General features: G+C 40.6%; 1 protein-coding gene across 3 annotated transcripts in view; it reads right to left on the bottom strand.

Annotated features, from left to right (window-relative positions):
- Window positions 1–25,128, bottom strand: part of nlgn3a (neuroligin 3a) — a 450,359-nt gene that overhangs the window by 8,211 nt on the left and 417,020 nt on the right. For all 3 annotated transcript variants that reach the window (XM_087992013.1, XM_087992014.1, XM_087992015.1), the window contains one exon: window positions 16,857–17,646. In XM_087992013.1, coding sequence (XP_087848139.1) covers window positions 16,857–17,646 — 790 coding nt within the window. The remainder of the gene's footprint in view (window positions 1–16,856; window positions 17,647–25,128) is intronic.

Here is a 25,128-nt window from a genome sequence, read left to right as displayed (position 1 = left end):
TTATGACTCCAGACTCTCAGCATTGTGGTTACTCTTAACTGTCTTCTGAGTAATTAAAGATGGGCAATAAATGCTGGCTCAGCCAGTGATGTCCACATCCTTTTCTGGATTAGTGGTGCTGGAAGAGCACAGCAGTTCAGACAGCATCCGAGGAGCAGTAAAATCGACATTTCGGGCAAAAGCCCTTCATCAGGAATAAAGGCAGAGAGCCTGAAGCATGGAGAGATAAGCTAGAGGAGGGTGGTGGTGGGGAGAAAATAGCATGGAGTACAATAGGTGAGTGGGGGAGGGGATGAAGGTCAGGGAGGAGGGTGGAGTGGATAGGTGGAAAAGAAGATAGGCAGGTAGGACAAGTCATGGGGACAGTGCTGAGCTGGAAGTTTGGAACTGGGGTGAGGTGGGGGAAGGGGAAATGAGGAAACTGTTGAAGTCCACATTGATGCCCTGGGGTTGAAGTGTTCCGGGCGTCTGGTGGTGAGGGAGCACTGGTGAAGGAAGCCCAGAACCTCCATGTCCTTGGCTGAGTGGGAGGGGGAGTTGAAATGTTGGGCCACAGGGCGATGTGGTTGATTGGTGCGGGTGTCCCAGAGATGTTCCCTAAAGCGCTCTGCTAGGAGGTGCCCAGTCTCCCCAATGTAGAGGAGACCGCATCGGGAGCGGATACAATAAATGATATTGGTGGATGTGCAGGTAAGACTTTGATGGATGTGGATGGCTCCTTTCGGGCCTTGGATGGAGGTGAGGGAGGAGGTGAGGGCACAGGTTTTGCAATTCCTGCGGTGGCAGGGGAAGGTGCCAGGGCGGGAGGGTGGGTTGTAGGGGAGTGTGGACCTGACCAGGTAGTCACGGAGGGAACAGTCTTTGTGGAAGGCGGAAAGGGGTGGGGAGGGAAATATATGTCTGGTGGTGGGGTCCGTTTGGAGGTGGCGGAAATGTCGGCGGATGATTTGGTTTATGCGAAGGTTGGTAGCGTGGAAGGTGAGCACCAGGGGCGTTCTGTCCTTGTTACGGTTGGAGGGGTGGAGTCTGAGGGCAGAGGTGTGGGATGTGGACGAGATGCGTTGGAGGGCATCTTTAACCACGTGGGAATGGAAATTGTGGTCTCTAAAGAAGGAGGCCATCTGGTGTGTTCTGTGGTGGAACTGGTCCTCCTGGGAGCAGATACGGTGGAGGTGAATGAATTGTGAATACGGGATGGCATTTTTGCAGGAGGTAGGGTGGGAAGAGGTGTAATCCAGGTAGCTGTGGAAGTCGGTGGGTTTGTAAAAAATGTTGGTGTCAAGTCGGTTGTCATTAATGGAGATGGAAAGGTCCAGGAAGGGGAGGGAGGTGTCAGAGATGGTCCAGGTAAATTTAAGGTCGGGATGGAATGTGTTGAAGTTGATGAATTGCTCAACCTCCTCGCGGGAGCACGAGGTGGCGCCAATGCAGTCATCAATGTAGCAGAGGAAGAGGTGGGGAATGGTGTCGGTGTAAATACGGAAGATGGACTGTTCTACGTAGCCAACAGAGAGACAGGCATAGCTAGGGCCCCTATGGGTGCCCATGGCTACCCCTTTGGTCTGGAGGAAGTGGGAGGATTCGTAGGAGAAATTGTTAAGGGTGAGGTTTTACCTTGTCCACATCCTGTGAATGAATTAAGAAAAAAGTAGCACCGCTAAAACACTAACCTGACAATTGGAAAATTTCCCAGGCACGACTTGTATGCAAAAGATCAGAATAATTCAGTGTCCTACCAGTCTCCTCTCAGTTATGAGCAGAATAATGGAAGTTATTGGTGACAGTGATTTAAGTGGGTGCTCTCTGAAGCAATGTTATGGTTCTATCAAAAGTCCTCAGGAATCATAAAACTATCTTCAGTACACTCCTGTTCTTAAAAATACAATGCAGATTTCAGAAATATTTGTGTTCATCTGTTGTAAAAATACTAAAGGAGGACTAAAGCAAGGCTGTTTGAGGGACGTGGTCATCTAAATAAACCTCTAGAAAAGTTTTCAACTAATCTTGGCAATGAGGCCACCAAAATCAGGCATTTTGCCCTGACATATTTAATTGAGGGAGCTATACCTATCTCACATGTTCTTGCCAAAATCTTTGGCTGAGCAAAGCTGACATTAGATATGCTCCACTCCTGTAGGCCTTCAATTGGCATCCTTGAAGACTCAGCTAGTTCAGTCAGTAGTGGTACCGCTGAGCTGTATTTGGCAATGGGTATTGAAATCTATGAAGCTAAAGCAATGATTCCGCACCCAGAAATTTTAATAGCATATACCTGTACTCAAAAAATCAAATTGACCTTATGGACAAAAGTAAAGTGAGACTGCTTGCACACGAAACACAGAATTTATGCACCAGAATTATATGTATGTTGAATTTATGAGAAATAGATTACTGATATAAGGAAGCCATTTTCTGAAGTTATGGAATTTAATGCTAATTTGATGCTGTCAAGTGCCTTGGCAAAAAAATTAGGCATTGACTGCATAGTTCTTTGGAGCCAATCTGAAAAATCTCCAGTGTGCGATCACAGCTCTAAGTTCAATCAGTGAACCATCCAATCGTACACAGTATGCTGGAGTACCTGATTCAAGTACTGAATCTGAGTCTTAGACTGAGGGTGACATGTGTCTGGAAGTTTATCATAGAAATGCCATTGTCAAGTCACCTTGACTCCATAGAAATAGGCTAAACCTCTCTTCCACAATGTAGCCAAAGGCTGGTCATTTTGAAAAAAAGACAAGTTCGGGTTTAAGTCTTTGCTAGGTGAATTTCAGGCATCAGGAGATATTCATGGTGACATCAAATACTACTTTATTTTGTCACAACTCTCCTGACCACAGATTAGAAATATTTCGTATCCCATTGAATCTCTGAATCCCCACTATCAACACTCTGGTGGTTACCACTGACCAGAAATTCATGTGGACTCACCATATAAATAATGTGGCTACAAGAGCAGGTTAAAGGTTTCTGTGGAGAGTAACTCATCTCCTGACTCCCAAAGACTTTCCACCATCTCTATGGCACAAGTCAGGAATGTGCTGGAATATTCCACATTTGATTAGATGGGTGCAATTCCAACAACATGCAAGACATTTCACACCAGCCAGGAAAAAGCAGTCTGTTTGATTGGCAGCAGATCCACAATTACTGAGTCACTCCATCACTGACATTCACTCGCATAACTGTGTACCATTTATAAGATACTGCAGGAATTCACCAAAGATCCTTTAACAGCATTCTCCAAATTTGTGACCACTACCACCTAGAAGGATAAGATAGCAGATATATGGGAACACTACCACCTGCAAGTTCTCATCCAAGCCACTCACCTTCCTGATTTGGAAGTATATTGTCAGTCCTTCAGCATCATTGGGTTAAGATCCTGGAATTTTCTATCTAAGGCCATTGTGGATCCACCTAAAGCACATGAACTGCAGCATCTCAACAAAGAAGTTCCCACTACCTTCTTAAGGGCAATTAGAGACAGGCAATAAGATGCCCTGATTTCAGAAGTGAAAAAAAAAATTAAAGGAACCTAAAGAGTTGATAAGCAATAGAGAGAAGAGCAAGCAGCCTCAGGGATGGTATATGTGCCGACAATCACAGACTGAGATATTATTAACCGGTTTCTCAATGTGCAGATGGCAGACTGGCTTAACTCACACAATAGAGTAAGCATGTTTTCTGATGATTCCATAATGTTAAGTGCTATTCAAATTCGTTAGATACTGAAGCTGTCCGTGTTCTCTTGCAAAAAGATCTAGACAGCATATAGACATAGGTTGACATGTTAGAAAACATTTTGCAGCAAGTCCCAAGCAAGGATCATCTCCAACAAGACAGAATCTATCTACCTTTGACATTCAATGGTACTACAATTGCTGAATCACCCACTATCAACATTCATTGGGGTTTCCAGTGAGCAGAAACTGAACTGGAGTAGTCATATAAATTCAGTGGCTACAACAGCATGTTAGAACTCTGCATCAAACATCTCATCTCCTGACTCCTTAAACCCTGTCCACTAACTACAAGGGAACACAACTACTCATGTTATATATTAACAATCTGGACAAAGGAACTGAGGGCATTGTTGCTATGTTTGCAGATTGTACAAACATAAGTGTAAGGACAGGTACTGTTGAGGAAGCAGAGATCTGCAGAAGTACTTGGACGGGTAAGGGAGTGGGCAAAGAAGTGGCAGATTAAATACAATGTGGGAAAATGTGAGGTTCTGTACTTTAGCAGGAAGAAAAGAAGCATAGACTATTTTCTGAATGGGGAAAGGCTTCAGAAGTCTGAAGCAGATAGGAATTTGGGAGTCTAGTTCAAGATTCTCTTAAATTTCAGTTGGCGGTTAGGAAGGCAAATGCAATGTTAGCACTCAAGAGGACTAGAATACAAGAGCAAAGACTGTGTATGGCTTTGGTCAGACCGCATTTGGAATATTCTGAGCAGTTTTGGGCCCTGTATCTAAGGAAGGATGTGCTGGCCTTGGAAGGGTGCCAGAGGAGATTTACAACAATGATCCTGGGGATGAAAGACTTTTCGCCATAACAGGAGTGGTTGAGGACTCTGAGTCTGTGCTTGATGGAGTTTAAAAGGTTAAGGGAGGAGCTGTTTGAAACTTACATAGTATTGAAAGGCTTGGATAGAGTGGATATGGAGAAGATGTTTCAATTAGTACGGGAGGCTAGGACTCAAGGACACAGTCTCAGCATGAAGTGACACCCCTTTTGAACTGAGATGAGGAAGAATTTCTTCAGCCAGAGCACAGTTAATCTGTGGAAGTCATTGGCACAGAGAGCTGTGGAGGCCAAATCATTGAGGGTATTTAAGACAGGATTAAGGGGAGGAGACAGGAGAATGGGGTTGAGAAACATATCAGCTATGACTGAGTGGAACAGACTCAATGGGCCGAATAGCCTAATTCTGCACCTGTATTTTATGGTCTTAGGATCTAAGGCACATGACTGGAATATGATGGGCAACTTTTCACTTGGATGGACGAATATAGCTCTTGAGAAGCTTGATACTGTACGGGACATAGCAATCTGTTTATTCATGACCCCATTCCCATTGGTTCAGCAGTAGCTGTGTTTAGCTACATATACCAGATATTCTGCAGCAACACTATCAAACCAGCAGCCAATACTACCTGGAAGGAGCAATACAACAGATGCATGGCCACACCACCACTTCCAAGTTTCTCTCCAAGCACAAATCATACTCATTAGAAATGCTGTTCCTTCATTGCTGTTAATTGAAAACATGGATTTTTTTAAATTATCTAATATGGTATGAAGGAATCCCTGAAACATAATGGAATGAGGGAATAGGTGCTGGATAAATTAATTGATTATGAAGCACCTGTATAAAAATTGGGAGCTCGTGCTCAGTGAATGGTAAGCTTTGTGGAGAATGACTAACCAAAATAAAGTAATCACTAGAAGTGTGGACTTGGACTTTTATTTCAGAAACATTTATCTTCAAGCGTGTAAGACCTGGAACAGAGGATGGCTAAGTCAAAATATAAAGTTTTGGGCTATGATAACTTATGCCTGTTTTCTGAAAATGAGCCTTGTTACCATTAGAAGGAAGAAGGTATAATGTGGACCTGGGTTACTTCTTTACCAAAGAATAAATAACGTTTGGCCTTAGGATTTTCTATATCCAGTCAATATATTTTTATTGTTACTATACAGAAGCCAATAAAGTGCAAAGATTTTCAGAATGAGAGCATGTTGATTTGAACACAGATAACGATTTGGACAGATTGCTAACTTATGTAATTAAAATTTATCAGAAGATTATTTATGGACTCCAGATGAGGCATTGGCAGTCGTCAATTTCTCTAATAATTCAAGGCTGAGGATAATACTGTGGTAGAGCTCATCATGTTCTTCAGACAATTGTACACAAGACTGTAGACATTTCATTTTGAATTTCCCCAAAATGAGCTAGCATTTAAAATACTGGACAGTGCCAAAACTTCAAGTACGGACAGACTTCTAGTTTTATTGGGAGTGAAATTTGTGGAAAAATGTACACTACTAGAACAAATGTTAGAAAAGAAGGAAAAAAATCACAGAAAATTATCCCTTTCGAGCAGTGTTCATAGCAAAGGGGCAATTGACAACATGACAGAAAATGGAGCACGTGATGTTAACAAATTCATGAAACCATCTAGATGCATGTTATATGAAAGAAAAATTGTCCCTAAGAGAAATGAGCACAGAAATATGAATGATAATTTTGTGATGTGAAGAGAATTTGTGTTTCTGATGAGAGAATAAACCCAAGAAAGAATTAAGGTGTAGTCAATAGATGTTTCAGGTGTGATTTGAAGTACCGTTATGCCATGAATGTTTCCAAATGGTATTATAGAACATTCAAAACAAAACATGAAATGGAAGATTTGGAGGAAGAAGATGGAGATATGGATCAAAGAGAGGGCATTGTATTGATCAGCCCAGTAATGGATATGTTGATGGTAGAGTCTTTCAACTATGCAGTATTACAATGGATGCATGTCTACAAATTGTGGAATAGACCAGCTAAAATGTTATCTAGGTATTGTCAGTAACAAGGATTGGCACAAAATTAAGAAATTTGAAAGTTGTATCAGTTTCAGATCTAACAAACTAGTGAAGAAATGTAGGTGAAACTGGATAAGGAAAATGACAAAGATACAGTATTTAGAAAAACTGTGAAACTGAATTTTTGCAATTGGGACGTTGTTGTATTCCTTCAACAGAACATCACTTCATCACAAAAAAGCAATTAAAGAAGTGCTTTTGGCATCAGGGAGTGGAAATTTTGAAGACAAAAAGTCAATTGCTTTGAAATGCCATTGGCTTATTTTGCCCATACATCCTCGTAACAATACTATTAAAACAATCAGGAATGAGAGGTGTGGAGAAGGATAAACTTAAGAGAAGGGGTAGTTGATCAATGTGAGATTGAACTGCTATGACTTATAGTAAGGAGAAAGTGAGGACTGCAGATGCTGGTGATCAGAGTTAGAATGTGTGGTGCTGGAAAAGCAGAGCCAGTTAGGCAGCATCCAAGGAGCAAGAGAATCAGTGTTTCGAGCATAAACTCTTCACCCGGAATGTGCGCGTGTGTGTGTATGTGTGTGTGAGAGACTGTGTGTGTGTGTGTACTGGGGTCCACTTGATTACCCCTGGCCAGACCTTTGAACCGAAGAAAATCAGAGGAGTTGAAGGAAAAAGTTGTTGAAAAAGAGAATGAGCTCGGCCAAATAGAGGGTGGTGGAGAATGGGGATGGGTTAGGCCTTCTTTCAAGGAAGAAATGGAGGGCCTTGAGATCAACTGATGGGGATGATCACGTAGAGGGGTTGCACATCTATGGTGAAAAGAAGGTGGCTGGTGCCAGCAAACTGGAAATTTTTAAAGTGACATAAAGTGTCTGAAGAATTGCGGGTGTAAGTGGGAAGAGACTGGATAACAGAAGATAAAAATCAAGTCAAGATATGAAGAAATAATTTATATAGGGCAGGAAGACACTTAAACAATAGGTCTGCCCAGGCAGTCTTATTTGTGGATTTTGGGAGGAAGGTAGAAGTGTAGGACTACGTGATTGAAGGCTGGCGGGGGTGGGGGAGGTGGTGTTGAGGTTAAATTCTCAGATGAGATGAGGTTGGTGACAATCGTGAAAACAATAGCTTGCCTTTTGATGTTGGGCTGTTGTCTGGGGGCAATAGGAGATGTGTCCAGGAGTCGGTATTCAGTCTCTGCAAGATATAGGTCAGTATGCTGGACAAGAACAGCAGCTTGTTGGCACCGCTGAAGGCAAAACTGAGAGTAATAGTGAAGACATAGAATTGTGTATTATCAGTACACTTATGGAAATTGATCCTTTATGTCTTTATTTGCATTAAAAAATTTTGTCTCTGCATTTTCATGTTCTTTCATGTATATCCTGCACCCCATCATTCCAGTCCATGCTACAAGCTGGTCATTCTCAGATCTTTAGAACGATGCTTATCAACCACTGCATGTTGCATGCTATACACTTTATACTCAGTGCTAGGGCTATGAGTGTTTCATTTAGAATCAGAGAACCATTTGTACAGAAGATGACCTTCAGCCCATCAAGAATGCACCGACAAAAACTACTCTAAAATTATAGTTCTATTACCTTTCAGCACACAAAGCCTTGAATGTTACGACATTTAAAGCGCTTGTCTAAGTACGTTTTAAAGATTGTGAGATTTCCCACCTTGTCTACCCTCCCAGGCAATGCATTCCAGATTCCTGCCACTCTCTGGGTGAAAAAACCCTTTCCTTGAGTCTACTCTAAACCTCCTTTATTTCACCTCAAAATTATGTCTCCTTGTTATTGAACCTTCAGGTGGGGAAGCAGCTGCTTTCCTATCAGTGTTGTGTGTTTTCTTTACTACCCTATTAATCTGTGCTTCTGTCTTCAGGGATTGTGGATAAGCAACTCAAGATCCTTCTGCTCCTCTGTGTTTCCTAGCATCCTGCCATTTATTGAGTACCCCCTTGTCTTGTTATTTCATCCAAAGTGTGTCATCTCACACTCTTCAGGGTTAGATTCCATCTAATCTGCCCATCTGACAAATCCATTCCAATATGGGAATCAAATGTTGTTATAAGAAACAGCCATTTGATCCCTTGGTTTTCGAGTCATAGCGTCATGGAGTCGTATGGTAGGATACAGGCCCTTTCGCTCTACTTGTCCATGCCCACCAAGTTTCCTAAACCACACTAGTCCCATTTTCCTGCATTTGGCCCCATCTCTCTCTAAATCTTTATGATCCATGTACCCATCCAAGTGTCTTTTAAATGTTGTAATTATACTTGCCTCAGGTACCTACGCACCACCCTTTCACTTTCCCACGATCCTTTCCTAAAGTCTGTTTCATCAATTCACTGTTTTTGTTCCCTTGACTCTAAACTACTCCCCGGAAATGATGGAGCATAAACACCAGCCAAGACCAGTTGTGTTGAATGGTCAGTTGCTCTGCTGTAGATTTGATGTAACTTCATGATACTCCTCAGCTGGTTTGGCAGCATCTGTGGGAAGGAAGCAGAGTTAAGGCTTCGAGTCCAATATCTCTTCATCAGAACCGTTAGCAGTCAGGATAAAGTGATAACAGTTGTGATGAAAAATCACTGGGCTCAAAAAGTTAACTCTGCTTCCTTCTCACAGATGCTGCCAAACCTGCTGAGTTTTTCCAACAATTTGTTTTTGTTTCATTTGATTTTATTTCATTATATTTCTGTTTCAGTTTTCCAACTGAGCTGGCTACTGCCTCAGAGAATGCTCTCCTCAGTAACTCTTAGTTTAATGTCACTCCTGTGTCTGAATTATGAAATAACTTGCATGCCTCTTCTTTATTTTTGGAGGCACTCTCTTAACACATAGATCATCCATTTACTTTAATATTTAGAAAATCAACTTTCTACCTCAAGTGGCAATGAATTGATCACAGTGCACTGGACCCATGGAGTAAAGTATCACCCAGAGTTTCTGCAGCTCATTGATATTCAGTGACTCCTTATCAATATCATTGGATTTGGTTAGATGTCCTCAATGGAGAATGTGTAGCTGGGCTTACATGTGGAAATAGCCATAACAGAGTGCAGCTGGCATCCACTGAACCAGGCACTAACAATAGTTAAGTGCCTTCAGGAAAGAAGTGGAGAAAACAGGAGGATAAATATATTGAAACCCCTCATTAATCCTTTTTATTTGTAATATGATTGCATTCATATTTTTCAGCTGTTGTTCATAGATCAGCGACCAAATGCATGAATCATTTTTGACTTTCTGTGAGCGTATCCATTTCTCTGCATGCACTGAATTTACAGTTCCTGCACGTGTGCGCCTTTCTGACCTTGTCAATTTCATCATCTTTCTGTTAGCTTTCCTACTTCATAATGTCACTTTGATTTCTTTGACAGTTTTTCTCTCTCTAGCCTTCTACTTTTAACATTACAGGTCTGATTTTGGCGACTGAAATTAAACCTGTCTAAGCATAAAGTGCCCCAAATTATTTGATTTTGCTCTGGGGAGGCTTTGGTGGGTGTAGGATGATGTTGGATCGTTCAACTCCAGAAGTAGATGTTCAGCAGAGATAGGAGCAAGCAAGTGCAAGGGTGCGCTGGTTAGAAAACTCACACTGGTTTTCTGGGACTTGTTCCCAAATGCTTTAAAAGATTTTAAGATCTTTAGCTCTCACCTTCATGCAATCCCACCCAGCCTGCATGACCCTTCATATCTCCAAGTTCATGCAATGCCAATTCAGTTTTCAACATAGTCAAACCTCACACAGGTGAAAAAAAATCAAAATCTAATATAGTTCTCATTATAAAGACTTGAACAACATTTCCACTCATTAAATTGGCAAAGCTTTTAAAGCTCTGCTGGTGGATCATCTATTTGAAAAAAAAAACTTATCATACACCCAATCACTTCACAGCCACTTTAAGCTATCAATCAAACTGGGAACTCAGAACCCTCGGCTGAGATAATTGTAGCTTTTGACACTCAACTAAGTATCCATTATGAACATCTCTCAGGCAAAACTGATTAAAGAACTCCGTTCAAACATGTGCTATACCAGCTGTTCTGAAAATAAAGTTGTACAACACATATGTATTTTAAATCACTAATAGTGAGGTTTTCTTTTACAATTTAATAATTTAAAAAGTTAGGTCCATGATAATTCAACAGACTTTAGCAAGCTTTCAGGACTTTCTTGGTTTGCTCCATAAATACAGAGCTGAAAATGTGTTGCTGGAAAAGCGCAGCAGGTCAGGCAGCATCCAAGGAACAGGAGAATCGACATTTCGGGCATAAGCCCTTCCTCCCACATTCCATGAAACAGCCAATTGGGGTCTGTTTGAACTCAGCACTATGTTGGAATAACCCTGTTGAGTGTATGTTTCCTTCCTATGTGGGTCACAGCTGACAAACATGGGATCATGGTAAAATGTCTACAGAGGTTCCACCTGCCATTTTTAAAGGATTGTGGAGTTTTCCTGATTCTGCAAACATTCTTGTCCTATGTGTACATGTGTATGTCTTTTCCTAGTCCTAAGCTGAGCATTAATTTTGTCTCCTCTTTAAACCAGTTACAAACACATTGCATGGATCAAAATTACATGGTTAATTTCCATGCTGCTACACATTTTCAGTTTAGGGTAATTATCCACTCGGTGTATAGTGAAATTAACAATGTTTTGAAACACAGCATGACAGATAGGCACCCATAACATGAAAGAAAACTATGATCAGCTGTCACAGGTTCTGGTTAGAAGTGACAGGTTTTTGAAGTCCTAAAGAGATTAACAAAAACGGACAGTGAGTTCAGAGCTAAGTGATTCTCTATCAGCATTTATATGGAAGACTGTGCAGCCTCAGGTAACAAAAGTCCAAGTTTTCCATTATCCAGAGCATTGAAATTTGGACTTAGCCCTGTTGTGCATAAGAACATTGTGGAATTCCTGGTCCACACACATGCACTGAAATGGCTGGAGAAGTTTAAACTTCCAGTAGGCTGATTCCTTTGCCTCGGATCCTTCACAAAAGTCTCTGACACTGAGCTTGGGGGCAAAGACTGGAGTCAGAAATGCAGACTTACCTGGGCACTTATCCAAAAGACATTAACAGTGGTTAACATTTGGCATAACTCAAAATTCACCAGCATAACTGAATGAGCACCACAGCTGACCCCTCTGCCTTGCAAACATCCTTCAAATCTGATTAGTTTCCTGACCTGACTACTCATAACCAAATCCATGTACTAGCTGATCTGACCAAACCCCAACATGACAACTCACTAACCAGACTACCTCTCCTGACCCAACTATCCCCCCCGCCCCCCCCCCAACTGACAGGCCCCTAACCTGACAAAACCTCTGACTTGATTATCTGCCACCATCACTCAATCACCCAACCCCCAAACCCGACTACAGCCTGACATTTTCCAATTAGCTCCCTAACCCGATCCAATGCAAGAACCCCCTGACTAGACTCAATTACCTTGACCCAACCACATGCTCCATTCCTGGCAGCTATCCACCCACACCCACCCACCCACTTACTTAATCACTCACCAACCCAGTCACTGATTCACTCATCTGCTTGCTAACCTGCCAAAAGACTTGAGTTATTTAAAACCTTAAATAACTGAATATGGCAGCCAATGGCATAAAAAGGGTGGTGACCTATCTTCATCTAAATTCTGCATGTACTAGCCTTCCTTGGGGATGGCTGCATTAATCAGAAGTCCCGGTTGAAATCACAATGTAGTTGCTGTAGTAATTTTCACAGGCAGCAGCAATGTGCAAAGCACCAACGCTGATGGAAAATCTGAGCCTTTATTTATTTTTACAGATTTTGGCTGTAATTCCATTTCTGGTTACACACAGATGGAGACAGAATATAGGAAAACAGTGATTGGACGGCATCTTGAGAAAGTGAATACAACGTATTCTAGTCATTTCTGGGTTAAAATCAGAACAAAATGATCTCAACATTTGTTGACTTTTGCACTATTTCAACTGGTTTATTGATGTTCTTCAGGAAGAGAATTTTGCCATTAAGGCATTGATCCTGTCAGAAACTACTCAGTTGTAAACCTCATTTAAAGAAGGTTAACTAACACTCTCTGGGGTAATGTAGGATGGGTAGTATGTTTGGCTTTACAGACATTCAATGTCTTGGAAAGAAAAAAAAATGAGAATGCTGAAAAAGATTAATGTTGTCAAAGCTTTTTATCTTGCAATCATCAGGACAATTTGTGAGAAAACCAAAGTAAAGGAAACAACTTATACTATATAAGAGAGTGCTAATTGGTTTGCAAATCAATTGTATGAAGGCATTGCCACAGAGAATATGCAAGTTATGATGACTGACAATTAATTACTTTGTTTAAAATAAACCAGGCAGGTTGATTGGCCTGATTGGTAAACACATTGCTCTGGGGAATGAGCCCAAGGATGGCTATGTTTTGTTCAGTTGAAACAGGCATAGTATGTGTAAATGATCTTTCTGTTTGCAATGAACAGGGCTCACATGCACATCTAACTGAAAATCATAAATCGGTTCTCAGTATAATTCTTAGCACACTCAGAATTGTTCAGCATTTGTTATCCAATTTTGCAAAATCACATACAATGTTGGGCACACTGCTTAGAGTTTTGCAACTGCAGGCTGTTTGGGTATAGTCATACCTTGCCTGTTATGAACAGTTGAAGAGATATGGCTGCCTGATTTGCCAATCCTTGGGTAATATGGCCAAAATACCTAGCACCAGAATGCCTTTATGTGTTGCCTAAAGTTTTGAGATGCCTTACTCTCTCAGAGTAAGAGGAGATAGACTTGTATTTAGAAATGATGTTTCTTTCTGAAAATCAAGATCTGTCATGAGAAACCTGACACAAGATCCAATAATAACACAAGTTTTCACTTGACAGGCACATCCTATCACAGTGTTATGTTTATTTTCTGCAGTCCATTCACACTTTGAAATCACATTTAAAAAGTCTAAAAAAAAAGTGAACCTCAGGCCTTTTGTGGATAAACAACATATCTTTACTGCTCACATCTAGTTGAACTATAGCAAAACCTGAAGGCTTTCACCTCTTGTGTGTCTTGGATGTTGTGATCTTGCAAGTATCCTTATATTATTTTATGATTTTAAGAGCAGAAGTAGCTCATTCAGCCCATTCGATCTACTCTGCCAATAAATTAGATCATGGCTGATCTGATAAGCCTCAATTCCACTTTCTTGCCTTATCCCCACAACTTGTGATTATCTTGCTGTTTAAAAATTGGTGTATTTAATGATCTAGACTCATATGCCCCCTGCATTCAAGAATTCCATAGATTGATTCCCATTTGAGAGAAGAAATTCCTCCTCATCTCAGATTTAAATGGTTGACCATCTATGCTGCAATCATGCTGTCTGGTCCTAGACTCTCGCGCAAGGGAAAACAACCAGTCTGCATTTACCATGTCAAATCCCCTAAGAATACTACATGTTTAAATAAGGTTTCCCCTTATTCTTCTAAACTCCAAAGAGCACAGACCTAACCTACTCAAGTCTCCTCATAAGAAAGTACATTCAAACCTGGGGTTAACCTAGTAAACCTTCTCTGGACTGCCTCCAATGCCAGTATAGCTTTCTTTTGATCAGGGGTCCAAAACAGTTCACAGTATTCCAGCTGTGGTCTCACTGGGCCTTAGAATATAGAACAATACCACACAGGAACAGACCCTTTGGCCCAGGATGTTGTACTCAACATGACATCAAATTAAACTAATCTGTTCTGCCTGCCCTTGGTCCATCTTCCTCCATTCCTTGCATATTCATCTGCTTACCTAAAAGTCTCTTAAACTCTCCTATGTATCCGCCTCCACCACCAACCCAGCAGCTTGTTCCAGAATCCTACCACTCTCTGTGTAAAAAAAAACTTGCCCTCACATCTCCTTTGTACATTCCCCCTCTCACCTTAAATGCAGCTTTGTATAGTTTTAGCAAAATCTCCCTATGTTTATACTCAATTCCAGTTGAAATTAAAAACAACTTTCTATTTGCCTTCCATATTACCTGCAAACTTTGATGCTAGCCTTTTGCAATCATGGATGAGTATCCCGAATCTTTCAGTGTGGCACCTTTCTGCAATCTTTCTTCATTTAAATAACATTCAATTCCTCTATTCTTTCTGCAAAAGTACATAACCTCATGTTTTCCCGCGTTATGATCCATTGTCAAGTATCCCTTTGTGAACTCTGTCATCCTCACTGATTGCATTTCAATTTCTATTTTTTCCTTCTATTTAATTCATACTTAAGGCTCATTCCTTGGTTAAGTACTTCAGCTTATTCTAGCTACTAGATTTAAACCATATTACCAGATAGCTTAAATGTTGTGCAAAATTAATCCCCTGTCTGACAAATTTAATTCGATAGCAATATCTTAATTAACTAGAATCTCTCATACATCAAGTAGGAAATAAATCTCAAACATTGACATGTACACTTTAAATAACTTCAAACATTTTTGCAATCTTTATAAAAGGTACGATGGCAATGAGCAATGCCCAGGCAGTAAAGTTACAAATGAAGCCAGCCAGAAGCTACACAAATAGCTGACTAAAATAAAAATTGTGGTGATGATTTGAAGCACTCTCATGAGCAACATTTACAATGAGGCTACTGAAAAAAACTCTCAATAATAACCTTACTCATAAACAAAACTGTCAAGTTCGGTAAATCCAAGAACAAAGCTTTCTCTGCAATTCTTGTATTTGTATTGTCACCATGACATTGAAATAGTTGGCATTTATTGGCAATTATTCAAGTAGGTTTTGTCTTGTTTCCAGCAGTCATAAGTTGCACCTAGACTTAGGTGGTATATTTTACCTGGATACTTGACAAGCTTGTCACAAGTCATAGTCATAAACTGTCTGTTTGCTCAAACATGGACATCAGACACTGCTTCTACTCACCACATACCTATTGTTCTCAGACTCTCTTGATTTTTAGAAGCATAGATTAGAGCTTGGCCTCTAGATCGAACAAGAATTAAACACTTGGAACTGGAGAGGTTAGTTGAAATACAATTTTGTAGCACAGCAGCCCAAGTTGCACCCAGCCCAACACCTCCAATCCCACCCTAATAACCAACCATGTTTAGCTGATCATTAAGAATTACCACCTAGAGTTCTGTACTGATTCACCTCTGAAATGCTGACAATAGAGAGGCTACAAGTAAGATCCTTCCTCAAAAGAAAGCGAGCAACATCAGGTGCAATTTCCATTCTTATCAAGATGTAAATGTTTTGCCAACATGCGTTTCAGTGGATGTCAAGTTAGAGCAGAACATGGCTTTGCCTTGATATTCATTCAAACTTTGACGAATCTACTGACACCATCTGCCTTATACATGAAAACAGCCAGTTAGGTGAAATATCAGACTTCTGCCAGGACCTGGCGACCCAGTTGCAGCTGTTTCTGATATTGACCATGAGTATGGATAAGTTCAGGAAGCAGAATGCAGATGATTGATGTGAGGGAGCCCTGCTCCTGCTGATTCCACATTAAGGCATGTGTACAATCAATTACCACTTGGCTATTGCCCACACCCTTTTATGGCATAATTAGGTGTGACTCTTTGAGCTGTTGTCGAATCTGGAAGAGCAGTCACAAGCTACTTGAAAATTTGATTACTCATGGTTGTGGATATGTTTGCCGAGCTGGGAAGTTGAACAGGGGACGAAACGTCTGCAAATTAACTTCCCAGCTCGGCAAACATACCCACAACCATGACAACCGGCACCCGAGCTATAAATCTTTACACCAACCTCGAATTTAATTACTTATTACCGATTTTAGAAATGGATCAAGAAAACATGCATGTGAAGTAAATTTGGGACTGACTACTGGGCCCAACAATTCAATTTTTATATTGAAATGGGGTCTGTAGTTATTTTAGGCAATTTCATTTGTCACCCAAAAAAGTAATGTTATGTCGACCAATGGTATGGGTATCTGCACAAACCTGGCATATTGTTAGTCGTTCTTAAATGTGTCATTGCATTGCATGTTTTATGGTCACTGGCGTGGTGCAATGTAGTTGAACTTCAACCCCAGTGGGTTCTCTATCTCTATGACTCAGTCCCTGTAATGTATTTTCTTTCAATGAGTGATCAAACGGATCTCTCATAATGCTGTGATGTACTAAGTGCAAAGGATGTATGTTTTCCATACATATTTCCAAATGCATCAGTTGGTTTTCTTATGGTATCCTTACAAACCACTAAATACTAGTTTAAATAAATAAGCTGCTTACCCTGTTTTGGCAAAATTTGTCCAGTATGTCATGACAACTGCACTAAGCATCACATCATTTTTGGAAAAGTTGCATGGGAATAGATCAGTTGGTCCAACCATGGGGATTCCAAAGACATAGGGTACTTCATCACCGTGGGATGCATCAGACCAGGCTGGTTTCATGTCACTTTGACAGTGATGGTAGAAGGCGTAGAAATATGTAGGTGAACCGTAACGTGCATGCAGATCAGCTGTCACTACTGCAGGCTCCACCCATTGATGATCAGTAAAGAGAGCAACCAAGGTTTTCCGCCGTGTCTCAGGATTGTCACGGTCTGCCCAGTCAGTGTACATGAATTTGATTGTTTCCCGAAGTGTATCCTTACCCTCAGGGTAACCATAAAGGTTATCCACAAACTTAGAAACAGTGAAATCAAAGTCACTTCCAGATATCCCGTCGTCATGATCCACTATCCATTCCACAAATTTGAATCCTTCTCCCTGATTGACTCCCAACATGATGTCATAATTTAGAAACTCTCCCTGCTCCATCAGAATTTCAGGATCATCGGGAATAACATCTCCGTCGATGACTGGACCAAATGCAACATGATATTGGGCTGGCTTGATGTCCTGTTCTACTAGCTCCTTGAAAGATTTCTGCCGTAGACAGTCCACCATGTCAAGGGTGTCCAGCATGTTGCAACCCACCTTCTCTGCTAGTAATCTTGTGTACTTTGCTGGTTGGTAGTTCACTGCCCAACTGGATAAGGCTGACCCACTCTGAATGATCGCTCTTTGGAAAAGCCCTGAAGATAAAAACAGAGTGCATAATGTTACAAAACCACATTTTATATCAAAAATAACTTTATTTATTGAGAGGGCTAAAAGCACAGAATATGTTTGAAAAGCCTGACAACGTTTCAAGTGATCTAAACAGATGGATGCACAAATTATAAAGCCATCACAAAGCAGCCTGGTTGTCAGGAAGTCACCAACAGGTCGATCAACTTAAATGAGTGTAAATGCCCTATCCCCTCAAACATTCATCCACAACGGCCCAGAAATTCCGAACAAACAAAATAAAACAAAAACAAAACTGCAGATGTTGAAGATCTGAAACGAAAACAGAAATTGCTGGAGAAACTCAGCTGGTCTGGCAGTATCTACGGGGAGAAAACACAGTTAACATTTCATTGATGAATTTTGAACAAAGTCTGTTTCCAGGTCTTATCAAATAAAAAAAAGTGTACAGACATATTTAGGTGACTGGTACTCTGGAAATTCCTGCTCTGGAGTCTCATGCTAATGATGAGACAGCAGAGATCTGCTTAAGAACCCTCACAGCCAGCAGCAGAAAAAGTAATTGTTGAAACCAAGCGCTTTTAGCAGCAGTGGTATTTGCTGGTTTATATGTCCAGTGACACAGTCAGCCACCTTGACAGCTTCTGAAAAAGTTACGTATGCAAGATAATGTGGAATAGTGTAGCAGGTAAGTGGGAAGATGGGATAGGCTGCCAGATGAGTGGGGGAGGTGAAGGTGCCAGGTGGGTGGGGGGTGCAGGGTTAAGTGTAGGTGGATGATGGGTGTATGGTGACAGATAAATGTATGAATGTTTAATACAGGTTGAGACAGTGTGTTGACACAGAGTGTTGTTTCCAGTGATGGGGGAGCTGGATGTGATGTGTCAGTGGGAGGGGAGTAGTTTGAGAAGAAGACTTGACTGTTAGTGGGTGGGGATACAGAGAGCTCTTGGCGCAAGCTGGGAGGAAGGTATCAGAGCCAGTGTACAGAGGTACAGTCTTCTAGCACATTGGAGGTTAGAACATAGAACATCAAGCTATACAGCACAGGAATGAGCCCTTAAGCCCACTATATAATGCCGAACATGATACCATATTAAACTAATCCCTTCTGCCTGCCCTTGGTCTATATCCCTCCATTCCTTGCATATTCATGTGCTTATCTAAAAGTCACTTAAACACCCCTATTATATCTGTCTCCACCACCACCCCTGGCAATACATTCCATACACCTACCACTCTCTGTGTAAAAGATTTGCCCCTCACGTCTCCATTAAACTTGCCCCCTCACCTTAAATGCATGCCCACTTAGTTTTAGACATTTTAACTCTGGGAAAAAGATTCTGACCGTCAACTCTATCTATGCATCTCATAATTTTATAGATTTCTGTCAAGTCTCCCCTCAGCCTCTGCTGCTCCAGAGAAAACAGCCCAAGTTTTTCTAGCCTCTCCTTATTGCTCATATCCTTTAACCGAGGCAGCATCCTGGTAAACCTTTTCTCCAACATCTCCTCATCTTTCCTGTAATACGGTGACCAGAATTAAATGCAATACTCTAAGTGTAGCCTATATGAAGTCTTATAAAGCTGCAACATGACATCCTGACTCTTGTACTCAATTCCCCTGAGCAATAAAGGCAAACATGCCATACACTTTCTTTACCACCCTATCTACTTGTGTGGCCACTTTCAGCAAGCTATGGACTGGAACCCCAAGATCCCTCTGCATATCAATACTCTTCAGGGTTCTGCCATTAACTGTTTAGAATCCGTAGAATCCTGACACTGTGTAAACAGGCCATTCAGCCCAATGAGTTCAGATAAACTCCCTAAAGAGTATCCTGCCCAGACCCACCACCTCACTCCATCCCAGTAAATGTGCACTTCCCACTGCCAATGCAACCAACCTATACATCCCTGAACACTATGGGTAATTTTGCAAGGCCAATCCAACTAAGTTGCACATCGATGGTATACTTTTCCTTAACATTTGATCTCCCAAAGCCCAGTACCTCACACTTACATAGATTAAACTCCGTCTATCACCTCTCAGCTCATATCTGCAATTGACTGACATCCTGCTGTATCCTTCTACACTATCCACAACCACACTGATCTCTGTATGGTCTGCATATTGTTTGTTGGGTCTAGCAGTGGTAGGGATAGATGTCAGATTCAGTGACATCAGGTCAGGTCAGTGGGGGTGAGGTGGGAACAGTGGATATATGGAGTCAAAGGCTTCTGGGAGGCCTGCGGTTGAGTTGATGTGTTCAGAGGCAAGTCAGGGGTTCAGTTTGAATAGTTACCAAAGGGTTAAAAACAAAAATAGAATTTGCTGAAAAAACACAGCAAGTTTGGCAGCATTTGTGGAGAGAAAGCAGAGTTAACATTTCAGGTCCAGTGACCCTTCCTCAGAACTGAGCTAGGAGTTAATGCAGGTTTTTAATCATTTTGGTTTTCCTGGGTAACTATTAAACTGGGCATTCATGAGGCACTCTAGATTATTAGCAGCATTACAATGTATTCCATCATAATCTGTTACCCCATGACCTGACATATTCTAAAGGAAGGTGGCTGTGATTTCTGGAGGCCAATCATCTCAATCCCAGGACATTGTCACAAGAGTTTCACAACCGAGTTTGCCTGATTCATGCATCTTCAGCTGCTTCATGGTACCTTTCCTTTCATCATAAGGTAAGAAGTGAGGATGCTTGATCACAATACAAGAAGTTAATTTACATTTACAACTCCTCTTGATGAAGCAGTCCATGCTAATATGCAGTAGGACCTGGACAACATACAAGCTTGTGCTGATAAGTGACAGTAACATTTGTGCCACATAAGTGCTGGGCAATGACCATATAAATTAAGAAGGAGTCAAACTACTTTGTCATGATATTCAACTGCATTACCAATGAAACACTGAATTCTCAACCCTTGCTTACCCACCCACCTCCCAAAAAAGAACACGTTATATCACTGTCCTGGAGTTTAATCATAAAAAGTTAACTGCACCAGCCACATAAAAACCAAGTCAGATATTCTAATTCTGAGTGAGTTACTTACCGTGATTCCCAAATCATTTCCACTATTTATAAGCCTCAAGTCAGGAATTTATAGCCGACTGAATAAGTATAGTTCAACAATACTCAAGGAACCTGTTACCATGTGGTATAAAGCAGCCTTTTGGACCAGCACTTCACCCACCATGGCTGAGTGAACCATGGCTGTAGTATGTATGTCTCATATAATAAGATGCATGTTTCTTCGATCATACTTGCTAAATCTGCAGTGCTCAGGAAGGCAAAGACAATAGGCACATGGGAACACCACCACCTCCAAGTGTCAGGAATGGTTTAGTTGTACACTTAGTTCTGAGTTATAAGGTTCTAAATTCAAGACTCACTTAGGACTTGAGCAAAAAACTCACCATACACTCCAAAACATTTCTTAGCCAAATGCATACTTTTGAAGTGCAGTCACTGTTGTGATGTAGAAAATGAGTCAAACTGAAAGTCTGTACTAATTGCATGTTGCATTTTTGAAGGTTCCCTCTTTTAGATAACAAATTAAACTGGGGTAATGTACGTATTTCCTTGGGAATATTTTGAAAACAAATCTAAGAAACTATTATTAGTGGACTGGCTCATAGCTCTCCCTGAATCAATATCATACAAACATTATCTGGTCCTTATCACAGTGTTGCTTGTGGGAACTTACTACCTGTAAATTGGTTATGTGTCCTTCCTGATAACTGTGACTAGATACTAATCGGCAATGGAGTATTTTGGTGCATCCGGTAGTTGTGAAAGATGCTATATAAAGCTTAATACACACCACCCTGACTTGGAAATAAAGTGCTGTTGCTTCAATGTCACTGGGTTGAAATTCTGGAACTCCCTACTCCACATGGACTCATCATCACTTGCTCCAGGACAATCAGGGATGGACGATAAACATTGTGCTTCTGACCATGATTTTCCTGTACATTGGATCATATGGGGTTTTCTATACCTGAGTTTTCTACAGTTATTTTACCTTCCACTAGGATGGCAGAAGAACCACCCTTTAACTCCTGAATGACTGTAGCCAAGTTATGTCCCATGAGTCACATGTACTGATTTCAGCTTCATACTAGCTTCCAATCTACAGAAGTGTCAGAATCGTAGCTGCTGGTTATAAGTACCAAATCAACTGACAGGGCTTCTTCATCAATGGCACAGAGACTTTTTTCTTTACTCTTTTGTGGAATTAGGGCATCACTAGCAAGGCCAGCATTTGTTGCCTATTCCTAATCACATTTGAACTGAGTGACTTTCTAGGTCATTTCAAAGTGCTGTTCAGAGTTATCCACATTGAATTCGCATGTGGGCCAAACCAACTGGGAATGCTCCTTCTTTGAAGGGCATTAGTGGACCAGATCAGCTTTTATACAACACTCGATGACCATTTCACGGTGACCATTTCTGAGACTAGCTTTTAGTTCTGAATTTATCAAATGAATTTAAATTCCACCAGGTATCATGGTGGGATTTGAACCCAAGTCTCCACAGCATTATCCGCAGTCTATGGTTATTAGTTCAATAATACTGTCAGTATGCAACTTTCTCTCTTCACTGTTTTACCATCTCTCCCCAGTATGCTGCTATCTCCCAACTGTTGCTCTCTATCACCACCACCTGTGGTTGCTGTGCTGGTCAGGCTGCAGTTCTGGGTATCTGAAAAGAGAAAATCAGAACAACAAGATGCATTCACTGATCTTGGACCTCGAGTGACACTGCTGCCAGTTTCTTGAATTCATACAGGGAATTGACCTCGTTGGCCATCTGTTTCAACTTCTTTTTGATGGTTTTCTTTGAAGTCCTGGACTCTTTACAGAAATAAGGCTGCTTTCCTCCTGTCTGCTTCCAGCATTAAGGCTGCTTCTGCAATCCTGGAGCTTGGTCTCTCACCTTGCCTTCCATTTGACTATAGCAGTAGTCTTTTGTGATTCATTGCACCTTTCCTTTAAAAGGAGCAAACTGCTTTAAAAACAGAAGACTGGCTGCACATCCACCTCTTCATACCCCTGCAGAGTACTGAGACAGAAGCAAATATAGGGGTCTCTCAATGTTATAATATGATCATGCAATTGAGATGGCTGCACTAAATTTGCATGCTTCACATCTTCACCAGAATATGAGCCCTTTGTCCAATCATTGGCCCTGTGCTTTATCTCTTTATCTTGAGCTTCTAGCTTGCTTCTTGTTTTTTTTCTGTTCCTATTAATTTATAGATCTACGCAAGATAAGTTTTGTAGAAGATGTCTCTATTCATAAGTTTAATTACTCTATTTGTGAGTCTGATATTTGAACCAGGAATTATAGAATTGTAGAAAAAATTGCAAGTTATACTGACACAGATACATAATAATACGTAACAAAGAACTTAAAACAGCTTGTAAATTGGAACTGTTGGTTTAAACCACAAGTTTTAATTGTTGTTCATGAGACACTCTCACTGATGTCAGCAGCATATGCTCTTTATTGTTTTAATGAAATAAAAATGTCTGATCCCAAAATAGTTGATCGCATCAACACTAGAAAGCTAAGAGGCATTTTACATTCACAGTGTTCACCTATAATGTTACCTTCTTTCCTTAAATGACTAAAATTATTAAGGGATTAACAAGCATTACACATTTATGGCACAAATGTCACATTCATAATTAATTGGATTAGAAAAGGTCTGAATTTTCCCAATTCCCAATAGTTTCCAACTGCTAATGATTTATTTAATGAGATTGTCTGCCTCTCCTTTTTGAAACACTGCAATTACACTTTCACTTTAGCGCTGCTAGCTTCAAAAGAAACAGGTTTCTTTGTAGCTGTTACTGATCAATAAAAATAACCTCTCTTCCAAAAACCCAGGACAATCAAAATTCTTGAAAATTTTAGGACAGAGCTTGGGTACTGGAGTTTGCCTATGATCATGCTATATATTTAAATAAGTACAAAATTATTGTCATGTGACTGCTGAGGCCATTTCAAGAATGTTTGATTTTTAAGTATTTTGAATCAATCTATTCAGACATGCTATAACATATTTCTCGCACAGATAGGACTTGAGCCTAACCTTCTGGCCAGGAGAGCAGGATACTGTCACTACACCACAAGAGACCTTGAAAATGTTTGACTTTGAAAGTTCTGGTAAAATGATGTTATTAGTGAGAAAGTTGTTGTCATGACTGGAATGCGTGCCAGGTGACTCTCATTGACTATGAGATCCTTGATTGGGTTTGTTAATTTGTTCCAATCAGGGAAGGCCTGGCTGACATATATAAACAAGAAATCACCACAGTTGGGCGGTAATGTGGGGGCAGATAATGAGAAAAAAAGAACAAAAGGAAAAACAGGATTATTGGACATCCTGTTCTTTCTAAGAGAAAAAAAAGAGAGAAAAGAAATATAATCAGGATATTCAGAGTCTCCTGATTCTTGGGACTGGTTCTGAGGTGGTTGGTAAAAGCCCATGTATTCTGCACATGTAAATTAAGCGTGACTTGATGACGTGATACCGATCTCTGTGCAGTTATTTCAGTTCTTGATGAGAAAGTTGGGGTAAACTGGTGGCACAGTGCAAAAAATCCAGAGGCCCAGGTTAATGCTGGAGGGACAAAATTTAAAACCTGACTTCAACTATTATAAAACTTATATGTGACTTCAGACCCAGGCTGATATGGTACATTCTTAACTGCTCTCTGAAATGACCTACTATGTCACTTAGTTCATGAGCAGTTAGGAATGGACAACAAATGCTGACCTTGCTGACAATGCCCATATCACATGAAATAATACATTAAAAAAAAATCCCCCGTGAGAAATATCCCTTCCACAATAAGTAAGAAACATTTTACTGATATTTGAGAATTATAATGGTGGAGGAACAACTGCACAGTTTCCTTTTTAACCTCACCAATTACAATTCCAAAGCCACTTATTATGTTGATGGGGTGGGGGTGGAGGGGGGTAGTTCAACTGTCTCCACACAATTTGGTTTCCTCTTCTTAACCAATAAAGTATTCTTCCTATAACTCTTCATTGACCATAAAGCTCAAATCTATCCAAAGTTAAATACCTTTCCATTATCTAAGCTCCGGTAACACGTTTCTCGCATTAATCATCATGATGCAAGAGAAAGATTGTCACCAGATAAACATACATCTTATCTCTTGTCTTTGATCCCTCGCCTCTTGTTTCTGTCAACTCCTTTTATATCTATATTTGATCAATATTAATTGATTTTTCAAACATGTTGTGCTTTTTCCCCACCATCTTGCATGATTACTGTAATGTTCACCATGCTAATCTCCCACCTCCATCTTTAACTTAATCTTTCATTAAATGTCAAAACTTTTGAAATCTACAGTTCCTTGATCTATAATCTAAAGGACTTTAAAATCCAAATTAATGGAGTCCAATATTTATTTCCCCGGTGACTAAATTTTTA

Source organism: Chiloscyllium plagiosum, unplaced genomic scaffold (assembly GCF_037043375.1).
Source record: "Chiloscyllium plagiosum isolate Xiang-an unplaced genomic scaffold, Cpla_swu_hap1 HiC_scaffold_11, whole genome shotgun sequence".
Taxonomy (NCBI): domain Eukaryota; kingdom Metazoa; phylum Chordata; class Chondrichthyes; order Orectolobiformes; family Hemiscylliidae; genus Chiloscyllium; species Chiloscyllium plagiosum.
The sequence above is the reverse complement of the archived record's forward strand: the minus strand, read 5'-3'. Positions and strand labels throughout refer to the sequence as shown.